General features: G+C 45.8%; 1 protein-coding gene across 2 annotated transcripts in view; it reads right to left on the reverse strand.

Annotated features, from left to right (window-relative positions):
• Positions 1–12,568, reverse strand: part of ABCA13 (ATP binding cassette subfamily A member 13) — a 417,355-nt gene that overhangs the window by 19,638 nt on the left and 385,149 nt on the right. For both annotated transcript variants that reach the window (XM_043462544.1, XM_043462545.1), the window contains one exon: positions 7,170–7,262. In XM_043462544.1, the coding sequence (XP_043318479.1) occupies positions 7,170–7,262 (93 nt within the window). The remainder of the gene's footprint in view (positions 1–7,169; positions 7,263–12,568) is intronic.

The following is a 12,568-nucleotide window of genomic DNA, read 5'->3' on the forward strand; positions in this document are numbered from 1 at the left end:
ACACGACTGAGTGACTCACACACACACACACACACACGTGCACACACACTTAGGACCAGCGTCTGGAATGCACTCTACATGTGTCATCTCTTGGTATTACTACCTAGCAAGCTAGATGATCTACACACAGTACTTAGTCAGTACTTAGCAGGGATGAAAATGGGTGATCAATGGCCATCAGGTAACAAAGGCAATTTGGGACTTAGAAGGGCTGACCCAGAGGCTGGGGAAGTGAGAAAGGACAATGGGCGTGACTCCCTGGAAGGGCCCGGAAGCCGAGGAGTGCTGGTCTGGGACTGTGGGCTATTGTCATGCTCTATACATTTCAGAGAAGGTGACTTCTTTAGCCACGGGCTTCCCATGGAGCTCAGCTGGTCAAGAATCCTCCTGCAGTGTTGCAGGAGACCCCAGTTCAATTCCTGGGTTGGGAAGATCCCCTGGAGAAGGGAACAGCTACCCACTCCAGTATTCTGGCCTGGAGAATTCCTTGGACTGTATAGTCCATGGGGTTGCAAAAGCCAGACATGACTGAGCAACTTTCACTTTCAAAAGGAAAAGGCCAAAGGATGAGGGACATGTTCCCAAGTTTCCTGAGCCTGAAGGGGTCCTCCAGGGGCGCCAGGAACTCTCCTGCTCTGACTGGAAACAGAGGACAAAGGAAAGTGGTGTCCAAGCCCCACGGCCAGTGAGCACAGGCAGGACCACCCCGGAGGCCGGGGGAGGAGTGATGATGTCTGCAAGGTGGTCTGGCTGGGCGCAGAGGGGCAGGGAGTGCGGACGAGACTGAGGAGGGATCTGAGAGGGGCTCAGAGATGGTGAGAGCCCTGTGGCTGGATGCGGGCAGGGACACACTCCAGTCTGAAGCAGAGGCTGCAGGGCCCGGGTGTGGGGAGGCACAGGGATGGGGTAGAGATGGGGGCGGGGCCAGAGCGCCACCCTCCCAGAGAGACCACACCTCAGAAAGTCAGTTCACAGACCCTGTCTGTCCTCCTGGCCCACCAGTTCCCACTTTTTGCCAAATCCTCCTGTCTCCACAACAGGCAGGTTAAGGATGCAATGCTGGCTGAAGCCGGGACCAGCGGAGCCAGAGCCTGGGTAAGTCCCAGGAAGAGAAACCTAGCGATGATCAGACTTGAACTTGGTTCGTTCTTTGTTTGCGAACACAAAGAACATTTAAAAACAAATTAGAACGCCAGCTCTAAGGTTAAACACAATGTTTAGTTGTTTAGAAATATGACTTAAGTACCTTAAAAAAGTTATAAAAAGAAGGCCTGGAACTTGAGACAAAATAGGATGTCCAATTATTAGTAAAGGAGTGAATTTAGATCTGGCAACACGAGGTCTCCTGGGAACCAAAGCCTGAACCTCTCAGGACCACGTGTGCATCTCTGAAGTGGCTCTGTCGGGTCCCGGGGCCGCGGCGTCCAGGGCTGGCTCTCCCTGCCCCCAGGTTCCATCCCCGAGACGGCGCGGATGCTGAGCCCGGGGTGATGCTGGCGGACAAAGGACCCAGGCGGTGTTCCACAGGAGCGACAGGTGGGTCTGGCACAGACCGATCTCCTGGCAGGGAGGACGCAGCCCCTGCCAAAGGAGAGACAGGCAGTAGCTGCAGACAGACAAGGCACGGAAGTGCTGAGCCTCGGAGAGGCCAGAGGCCCCTCCCCACCCAGGAGGAAGGACGGCGCGGGCGGCTCGGTGGGGGCGCAGTCACGGCTGCAAGGTGTCCAAGCAAGCAGGAGACAACGAGGGAGGAACAGGAGGGGTGTTCAGAGGACGTGGGGGACCCCAACCTGCCATCTTCACAGTGCCCTCCAGGCCCGCTGGTACCCAGGTACCATTTCTCACATCCAAGCTGGACCAGACTGAGGCTGGAAGGAGAGGAAGATGTTCTTCTCACTAGATCCTGGAACTTCTGCAAAATGAGATCACCCAGGGCCCAGAGGATCAGCCTGTGGGAAGAATCATCCCCTAGTATTATGGAGCTGGCCCCTCACCAGGCCTGTTCCCAGCCCATCACGCTCACGGCCCCTCCTCTAGCTGACTCAGAGCCACACCTTGGAGGTCAGGGCTACGGCCTGACCTGTCTTGAGGAATCTGAGTTCCAACCTCAGTTCTGCCCGCGTGTCCAGCCATCTCTGACTGCCTGAAGACACAGGGGAAAGTGCGGGTGAGATGGTGCTTCGGGACCAGAGCCGTTTCTGGGGACATGATGTGCTGTCATCCCCAGGCTGGAGGTGCTGCCGAACAAGACGCAGGATAGGCTCCGCTGAAAGAGTGATCCACCCCAAAATGAAAAGAATGCACATCTGTGAAACCCAAGATAAGACCAGAAAACCTGTGGTTGTTCAGCCATATTTATTGTTCAGTTGCTCAGCTGCATTTGGCTCTTTGCGACCCCACGGACTGCAGCACGCCAGGCTTCTCTGTCCTTCACTATCTCCCTGAGTTTGCTCAATCTCACGTCCATTGAGTCAGTGACACCATCCAACTATCTCATCCTGTCATCCCCTTCTCCTCCTGCCCTCAATCCTTCCCAGCATCAGGGTCTTTTCCCAGCAATATTTAAAAATCAGCTATTCCCAGGGCTGATTTCACTAAGGCAAATGATTCCCTTAAATTTCAACATTAAATCAAAGCATTCTTTGGCTGGTGTACATTCATCCCTCTTACATGTTCTCACATCCAGAATTTGTAGAGATGTGTTTCTTATGCAATCAAGAATCCAATGCCCTTTAAACAGTCTCCCCCTGGTACTTTTACATGTACTCAGAGACTTCTCTATGACCTCCAACCAGAGCGGTCTCCTCTCCTGGACCCGTGGTTGCTACCTCTCCTGAGATGCCCACCTACCAGGCCTATGGATGCCCCAGGCACCATGAGCTCCACTCCCCAGACTGATGGGCACCCAAAGGGAGAGACTCCATCGGGCCGACCTGGTGCCTCCCCACTGAGTTCGAGCTGCACACCTCCGCTCAGGAGCGGTGACAAACCCCTCAGTCCAATCATCCCGAGCCTGCTGGCCTCATGACTACTCGCATTTTGACGAATGCATTTAAAACAGGAGGGATGGAGGAGGTGGCAGGATGGGCGTGCAGCAGGATGCTGGGCTCTGATGCTCAAAAAGGACTTGGGGAGGGCTTGTCCTCTGGAGGAACGCTCTCTGATTGGGGGGCTCTTGGGGTCTGCCCCTTTGGGTCCAGGAAAGAAATTTAAATGAGCAAAGGTGGAGAAACCGACACAGTATTGTAAAGGAATTATCCTCCAATTAAAAGTAAATAAACTCTTTTAAAAAGAAAGGAATCAGACCTAACACCACACACAAAGATAAACTCAAAATGGATTAAACACATAAATGTAAGACCAGAAACTATAGAAATCTTAGAGGAAAACATAGGCAGAACACTTGATGACATAAATCAAAGCAAGATCCTCTAAGACCCACCTCCTAGAGTAATGGAAATAAAAACAAAAGTAAACAAGTGGGACCTGATTAAACTTAAAAGCTTTTGCACAGCAAAGGAAACTATAAGCAAGGTGAAGAGACAGCCCTCAGAATGGGAGAAAATAATAGCAAATGAAACAAGTGACAAAGGATTCATTTCCAGAATATACAAGCAGCTCATACAACTCAATACCAAGAAAAACAAACAATCCGATCAAACAGTGGGATAAAGACCTAAACAGACATTTCTCCTAAGAAGACATAGAGATGGCTAACACACACATGAAAAGATGCTCATCATCACTCATTATTAGAAAAATGCAAATCAAAACTACAATGAGATATCACCTCATACCGGTCAAAATGGCCATCATCAAAAAGTCTACAAACAATACATACTGGAGATGGTGTGGAGAAAAGGGAACCCTCCTGCACTGTTGGTGGAAATGTAAATTGACATATCCACTGTGGAAGATGGTATGGAGGTTCCTTAAAAAACTAGGAATAAAACTACCACATGACCCAGCAATCCCACTCCTAGTTATACACCCTGAGGAAACCAAAATTGAAAAAGACACATGTATCCAATTGTTCATTGCAGCACTATTTACAACAGCTAGAACATGGAAGCAACCTAGATATCCATCGACAGATGAATGAATAAAGAAGTTGTGACACATTATACACAATGGAATATTACTCAGCCATAAAAAGGAATGCATTTGAGTCAGTTATAATGAGGTGGATTAACCCAAAGCCTATTATATATACAGAGTGAAGTAGGTCAGAAAGAGAAAGATAAATATCATATACTAACGCATATATACAGAATCTAGAAAGATGGTACCAAAGAACTTATTTGCAGGGCAGCAATGGAGAAACAGACATAGAGAATAGACTTGTGGACATGGGGAGGGGGAGGAGAGGGTGAGATGTATGGAAAGAGTACCATGGAAACTTACATTACCACATGTAAAATAGATAGCCAGCGGGAATTTGCTGTGAGGCTCAGGAAACTCAAACAGGGGCTCTGTGTCAGCCTAGAGGGGTGGGATGGGGAGGGAGATGGGAGGGAGGTTCAAAAGGGCAGGGATATATGTATACCTGTGGCTGATCCATGTTGAGGTTTGACAGAAAAGAACAAAATTCTGTAAAGCAATTATTCTTCAATAAAAAAATAAATTAATTTAAAAAAAAAGAATCAGAGCAGCAAGAACAGTGTGTCCATGGAAACCACCCAAGAAGAGGCAGTGTCATCCAGGAAGCGAGGCAGAGGGAAGACCTGGACCCGGTCCCGCCCCCAGGCTCAGACACGACGTGATGGCTCTGAGGTTCTGGGGGGCACCGTCTTCCCCGAGCTGTCTCCCGAAGCCCGCACACCTGGAGGAGAGGAGCAGCACCACACGGGTGACCCCAGGTTGAGCAGCCCAGCATCCCGTTTTACGATGGACCCTGGATTCTTTTTCTCAATATCATGGAAACACATACACTCGGTTTGTCACAAGAAAACACCAACTTCACAAATCATTTTTGGAATCTGTTAAGTTCAAGGTTCCAGTCAATAACCCACAAACTATCTCTCCTAACAAAACTGTACTGCTCACACTTACTGGCGATCTGTTCTCAACCCTGTTACACGTTGAAAGTGGAAGTGCTAGCTGCCCAGCTGTGTCTCGCTCTCTGTGACCCTGTGGACCGCAGCCCACCAGGCGGCTCTGGGCATGGAATTCTCCAGGCAAGGATACTGGAGTGGGCTGCCACTGCCTTCTCCAGGGGATCCTCCCAACACAGGGGGTGAACCCAGGTCTCCCGCAATGCAGACAGATTCTTTACCGTCTGAGCGACACATCACCTGTTATCAGACCTAAACCTCAGCGGCCGCTGAGAGCACAGACTGGAGCGGGAAGAGGACGCCCTCCCAGGGACTTCTCACTGCCACTCCCAGCGACGTCAGGAAACCTCTTGAAAGGCAAGTAGCCAAACTCGGACATACATCACCCAACAATCAGGCAAGGGCTGTAAAACTTCATGTGGGCATTCATAAAGGTGAGGGAGCGTGAAATATTATTTTCTTTTGATGATCCTTATTAAAGGTGAGCAGAGCACATTCTGAGAGCAGTTTCCAGCAGGCTATCTGATGAGGGATTGACCTGAAGTGAGAGTGAGCATGGCGGACAAGCGGTCCCCCAACTCTGAGCCACGGGAAAACAGCGGTCCACTTCCCACCTCAGCATCTCAATCCAAGCATTCATTGTTATTTCCTCCATAAAATAAAAATATTTCGACCTAATATATTACAAATTTAACAAATCTCCGCTAGGGAATTCCAACTTTAAAAGTACTGAATAAATGAAAAGAGATTTATCAAAATACATGGATAAATTACTCTAGGTCAAAAGGGACAGATTAAACAACACATTTAAAAGAAATGACAGGCAGACCTTAGAGACACTGCATGTTTGGTTTAGGCCACTACAATCCAGCAAATACCACAATTACAGGGGTTACATGATTTGGGGGGCTTCTCAGTGCATATAAAATTATGCAATACTGTAGTCTATTAAGTGTACAACAGCACTGTCTAAAAATGTACATGTGATGTGAAGTCGTTCAGTTGTATCTGACTCCTTGCGACCCCACGGACTGCAGCCTGCTAGGCTCCTTCATCCATGGGATTTTCCAAGCAAAAATACTGGAGTGGGTCACCATTTCCTTCTCCAGGGGAACTTCCCGACCCAGGGATCAAACATGAGTCTTCCGCACTGCAGGCAGGCTTTACTGTCTGAGCCACTAGGGAAGCCCAAAAATGTACATATCTTGAATTTTAAAAAAGATTGTTGCTAAAAAAAAAAAATGCTATCATCTGAGCCTTCAGTGATTCATAATCTTTTTGCTAGTGGAGGGTCTGAAATACTGCAAGAATTACCAAAATGTGACACAGAGACAGAAAGTGAGCAAATGCTGTTGGGAAAATGGTACGAACTGACTTATTCGGTGCAGGGCGGCCACAAACCTTCAACTTGAAAAAAACACTGCATCTGTGAAGCGCAGTCAAGTAAAACACAATAAAATGTGGCATGCCTTATAAACGTTGAAAACAGCTTAGCAACACTGAATTTTTTTTAAGTTATGCAACACTGAATTTTTTTAAGTTATATGAATACCTAAAAACACTCATACAACTTGATTACAAAATCATTAATAGTCCAAAGAGTAAATGGAAAAAAAGACAACTAACCCAGGAAGAAATCTAAGGTACCAAAGCACAAAGTCTCTAGGTTATTAGCTGAACTAGGAAGCAACCACAAGGACCATCTTTCACCACCCTGAATCCACGGGGTCTTTCTCCAAGTGCAGCACAGGTTACTGACCCGCTCTGGGAGAGGGCTGTGTCAGGACAATCTTTCCATGTGGCTTTGTGCATCAGTGAGGATGTTTTTGGTCCCGCTTCATCTTGACTCTGCAATGGTATTTCAAACCCTCCCAGGGTCACCACAAAGAGAGTGGGTGTCCTTGGGGGCAGAAGACCTCGTGGGGAAACGCTGAGCTCCGTGGGGCTGAGAGTGGGCGCCCCCTGGCGGTGGTGTTTCACACACGCCCTTCCCGTCTCAGCCCCCGTCTCCCCTCCCAGGCCGTCTGGGACCATGCCAACCCTCGGGCCCCTCCGGCTATAACCGGTCCCGCTACAAATTCACAGCAGACGTCTAAATGAAAGGACGGCACGCACCTGTTTTTGATGTGCTGTGGGGAACCCAGGCATCGGAAGCTGCCGTGGACCATGATGGCAAGCCTTGTGCACACAGCCTCGCACTCCTCCATGCTGCGGGAGACAGGGCCAGGGGTGAGCCGCAGCCCCAGACTCAGGGCTCGAATCAACAGTGGGATGGGCGAGCAGAGAGACACACCATTACTGAAAATCAGCTGAATTTCCATACAGGAACCTCACAGAACTCAAAACAGCACACTGGAAATGGATAAGACTCCACTTACATGGCCAGCTGCACAATTAACCAAAATATTAGTAGTCTTTCCATATAGTAGGAAGAACAGTTACTGAATATATAGGAGAAAACCTTTTAGCAACAGCACAAAAATGCAAAATAGATCAGAAAGACCTTCATAAACGTGGAAATCTTATGAAAAGAAAGATTTACTGATGGAAAATTAAACTTTGAATCAGTGGGAAGAAATATCAGAAAGAGAGAAAAGAACAAATACAGTTTAAATGAGAAATTGTTTAAAAAATCATTATAATATAAATAATATAATGCAAGTATAAAACGTAACAAGCATAAAATAAATTTTGTATAAACTATAAACAAAAGTCATACTTTAATACAGTATATTATATATAACAAATAACACTGTAATTTGTAACTATAACTTGTAATATAATCTAATATTATGTTGATATGAAGTATGTTATGAAGATTTAAAATTTACAATTATATCATTATAAATATATAAAAGTATAATATAAATTTTAAGAAGAATTTAGTATAATACTGATCAAAAGTTTATCACTCCCCACAAGAAAAATTGAAAACAATTTTAAAAATATACTTTAAAATTATTTAGAGAGAGGTAGAAAAAGGTCAAACGAGAAGTAAAATAAGACTCATTCCAGAAAATATTAACATTTTCTTAAATAATTAAAAAGAGACAGTATGCTAAGGAATTACAAGGAAGATCTTTGTAACAAAATATGACAGTGCAGATGAGACATTAGTATTTTACATACAGACCAGAGAATGGAACACAATTCCAAGCATAAGAGCAATGGAATAAACTGTGAAGGAAAAGTTTTACGTACTTGACAATGAAAAGCTACGAATTTCTAGTAAGTATGTCAAAGTAACATTTAAAAAACTGCAACAAACACAAAGGGTGATATTTGAGGTACTTATAAAAAACTCATGTGTGTGTGCGCTAACTTGCTTCAGTTGTGTCTGACTCTTTGTGACCCCATGGACTGTAGCCCGCCAGGATCCTCTGTCCATGGGATCCTCCAGGCAAGAATATGGGAGTGGAATGCCAGACTCTCCTCCAGGGCATCTTCCTGATGGCAGGAAAGGAGTCACAGGGATCGAACCCGTGACTCATGTCTCCTGCATTTGCAGTCAAGTTCTTTACCATTAGTGCCACCTCAGAAGCCCAAAGAACTCACAAATTCTACTGTAAAAATAAACAAAAACTCAAGAGAGGAAAAAGGGTAAATAATATATAGACTTTTCAAAAAAATCATTCATGGGTAATAAACATACCAATAAATTACAAACTAAACCATCAGATAAGTGATCTTAAAACTATTTTCTAACCTGACAGGCATTTGTCACATATACCTGTGTGTGTTACCGACAAAAATTCTTTTTCCCTGCATCTCCTGTGTGAATAAAAAAAAATAAATTCTCAGATCCAAAAAAATACCCCCAAAGTTAGACACTCTGTCAATAATTTTAAACAGGTCAGTGTACATATGACTGTTGGGAATAAAATATTGGCATACCTTGGTGAAAAACAATTTGCAAAAAATTCCTTTCCTAGGGACTCACCTTAGGAAACACAGAAAATATGAATGCATAGAACAACTTATCTATAACTGTAAAAAATCTAGAAACAGGTTCCACAGTAGAATAATACAGAAACATAAATGAGGGTACATCCATATGTGTGTCAGCCATTGAAATGAGGGTTTCCAAAGTCAGTTCATTGGATATGGAAAAGGTAATGACTTAGCAATGGTAAAATGACAATGCATGTTAGGAAAAGTGCACATATATGTTAAAAAAAAAGTAAGAAAAAGCACAAAAAAATGTCTGACTATCAAATACCTGAAAAGTGAATTAATGGTGGAATTTCTTTCCTTCTTTTACCATGTTGTATTATACAAATTCTAAGGAAAGTATGGTAGTCTTCCTGTTGGGGAATGAACATAAAACAGTGTGTTCGTTGGGTCAGTGTATATTCTTATCAAGATTATACCGGTCAGCCTTCCATGCAGCCAGAGGCGGACATGTGACCAAACAGGTCAGTGTGAAGGACAATTTCTGAGTCACACTGAAGTAGGCAAGCCACTTGCCCTGGGTTTTGATCTTTCCACTTCCCATAAGCTGGGATATGGACACAGCTACTGAGTCAACTCAACACTGAAGATGATGAGTGAGTGACTTGGTGGAAAGAATCTCAGTCCTTGGATGACCCTTGGCTCTGACAAAGCCCCCCAGTGTGAACTGTGAATGCAGGAGAGAAATATTTGTCTGGTCTGGGTCACTGTCACTGGGGGTCTTTGTTACAGTAGCTTAACATGAAGTCTCAGGGCTCTTCACATCCCAAGTATGCTTTATATATTTTTCTGTGCAGATGTTGTCTTTCTCTATGTTTCCTAATTAATTTCAGTTTAAAATAACCATATCATTTTTTAATATGAGTGCATAGTAGGTCTCTAATTAAAGTGATAGAATATCTAGTCACTTCTATATGACCTTCCTAAACACAGGACCCCAACAACAATTGATATTACTTCAGGCCACAGAACAATGACTCACAATTTCCAACTGCCTGAGTATCTGCCATCGAACAACTATGCTCTAGAAACTTGGGATTCTATAGAGTCTTGACCCAGAGGCAGAGATCTGAGATGCTGATGGTCTTCAGCATCAGGAACAATACATAAAGTCAAGGTTCTACACCATGAAAGGAGTCTCTGACCATTTATTCAAAAATAACCACTATGCTGTTTATTTTTGGTGATGAAGCAGATGGGGACAGAACTGGGTCAGGTGACTCAGAGCTTTAAGTGTTTAGACAGTAAACCCCCTACAGACAAACCTTCAAGTCAAAAACTTTCAGAGACACAAACGTGTCCACACGTCCAATCACGTAAGTTAGTTCCCGTGTCCGGCATGCACTGTCACACGCGTGCATCCTCCATGCACGATTGTGCTCCTGTGCACCATACAGTACGGGATATAGTGCGGCAGGGCAGTATGTTTATCTCAAGCCCCGGGTGTCCGGGGACAAGTGTGAACGCAGCGGCGGTGTAGCTGGTATTGCTGTACTTTTCAAGGCACTGTAAGATTGAAACTGCTTTATGTTTGTGAGTTTTATTTATTACTCGTGCAGACAGTCACATAAACTTACATAGGATAGTACCAGAGACCTGATTGTGTTAGTTGGGCACCTAGGCTAACTTTTCGGACTTATAAACAAACTGAACTTACAAACGTGTTCTCAGAATGGAACGTCCTATGGTGAACTTCTCAGATCAGCGTCTGATGAGTGAGGAGGAAGCAGGCCTGGCCCTCCTGGGCTGATTTTAATTCCTCATAGACAGTAAATTAGGACCCAGCACTCCTACTTTTGTGTCCTACCCCTGCTCTCCACCATAGTCCCCTAGGATACGGACTTGGGGAGGGGGGAGATGGACTCCTAATCAAAAGGAAGCTCTAGTTCAGAGACTTCCTAGAATCCGGGGATCAACCCAAGGCTGCCTTGCTCTCCACTGTCAGTCACTTAGACCTTCGTGTTGTATGGCTACAGACAGATTTTTGGAAATAAGGATACATCATTAATGTGAGACCAAATGAACAGGAGGATATAAAAAAGAAATTACAGTGATATGTGGTCTGAGAGCTGTCTACATGAGAATTATAAAGACCTTTTAACGTGACACCTGAGTTCCCAGTCTTAGAGCTTAGGGGCCCTAAGTACTGGCAGAATGACAACAGGAATCAGAGTCCCCAGGACTGGCGCAGAAAGATGGTCACAGGAAGCAAGAATGTATTATGATAAAGTAAGGCATTTGCCAAATTTAACTCACCTCAATGTAACATTTTACTTTCTGAACAGAAACAGAAAAAAGACAAAAAAAAAAAAAAATGGCATAGTCAGGACTTTCAGTTAATGGCCATACTGCCAAGGGCATTCATGTTCAAAACACAATTAAGAAACCGGACAGAGTGAACAAAAATGATACGTTTCAGAATTCTGGAAATTGACCAAAAGCATAGGACAATATGAGGAAGAGTTACAGCTGACAAACTGCTGAACCAGGGTAAGAAGGGGGGTGGGCTGTGGCATCCTGGCTCACAACAGGCAGCTCCTAGCAGGGGCCAGGCCACGAGCATCGGCAGCTTCCCTGCCCCGTGGAAGGATGCACGCCCTGTGCACGGCGGGGCAGAGCCCACACCTGTCAACACCGTCCGCACTGCAGACTCCACAAGCAGGAAGGGCCAGCAGCTCAGCATCTGGCCTGTGGCTGGGTCACTCGCGGAGCCCGTGAGGCTCCGTGTACAGCACTGGAGGGTGGAGAAGCCCAAGCCAGCCACACACGCCACGTGAGCCCAGAGGCCCCCCGCCCGCCATCCGCGTGCACCCTACACAGACCAGAGGGACCAGGAAAGACAAAAGCAAGCCGGCTAGAAAATGCCCTGAGCTGGGAAAGCCCCGCCTTGCCCACACTCGGATGACAGCAGAGACTGAATCCTTGTAGGCCTGCTGCTGCTGCTGCTAAGTCTCGTCAGTCGTGTCCGACTCTGTGCAACCCCATGGATGACAGCCCAGCAGCCTCCTCTGTCCCTGGGATTCTCCAGGCAAGAACACTGGAGTGGGTTGCCATTTCCTTCTCCAAAGTCCAACAAAGGCTCTAACTGGCAACTCGCCTGGACAAAAGCAGCGTGGCTCCAAAAACACCCAGGCTTCAAAAAATGAAAACAAAGTTGAAAAAAAACAACTAGACAGAAGCATCAGGAGCTGCTCACTGCAGGAGAAAGAGTTTTCATAGATTCATCCTCCAGAAGCATGAACAAAGCCCAGGTGGAACACACAGAGATCTACATCCCGACACATCAAAGTCAAGGTGTTGAAAGGCACCGGGAAATCTTGAGAGAGTCAGACAAAGTGACTCAGAACATCCAGGGAGCATCGGCTTTGTTAGCGGCTGGCTTCTTATAAGAAGCAACGCAGGTGAACAGACAGCGAGGAGAGATGTTCATTACGAAAATGTGAGTTAAAACCACACATCACCAGGACGGTTACAAACAGGAAGACGAGCAGCGTTGATGGCAGCATGGGGATCCTGGAAAGTCCCGTCATTGTTCTTGGGATTAAAAAATGATTGACGCTTCG

Source organism: Cervus canadensis, chromosome 3 (genome assembly GCF_019320065.1).
Source record: "Cervus canadensis isolate Bull #8, Minnesota chromosome 3, ASM1932006v1, whole genome shotgun sequence".
In the NCBI taxonomy this organism is placed as follows: Eukaryota; Metazoa; Chordata; class Mammalia; order Artiodactyla; family Cervidae; genus Cervus; species Cervus canadensis.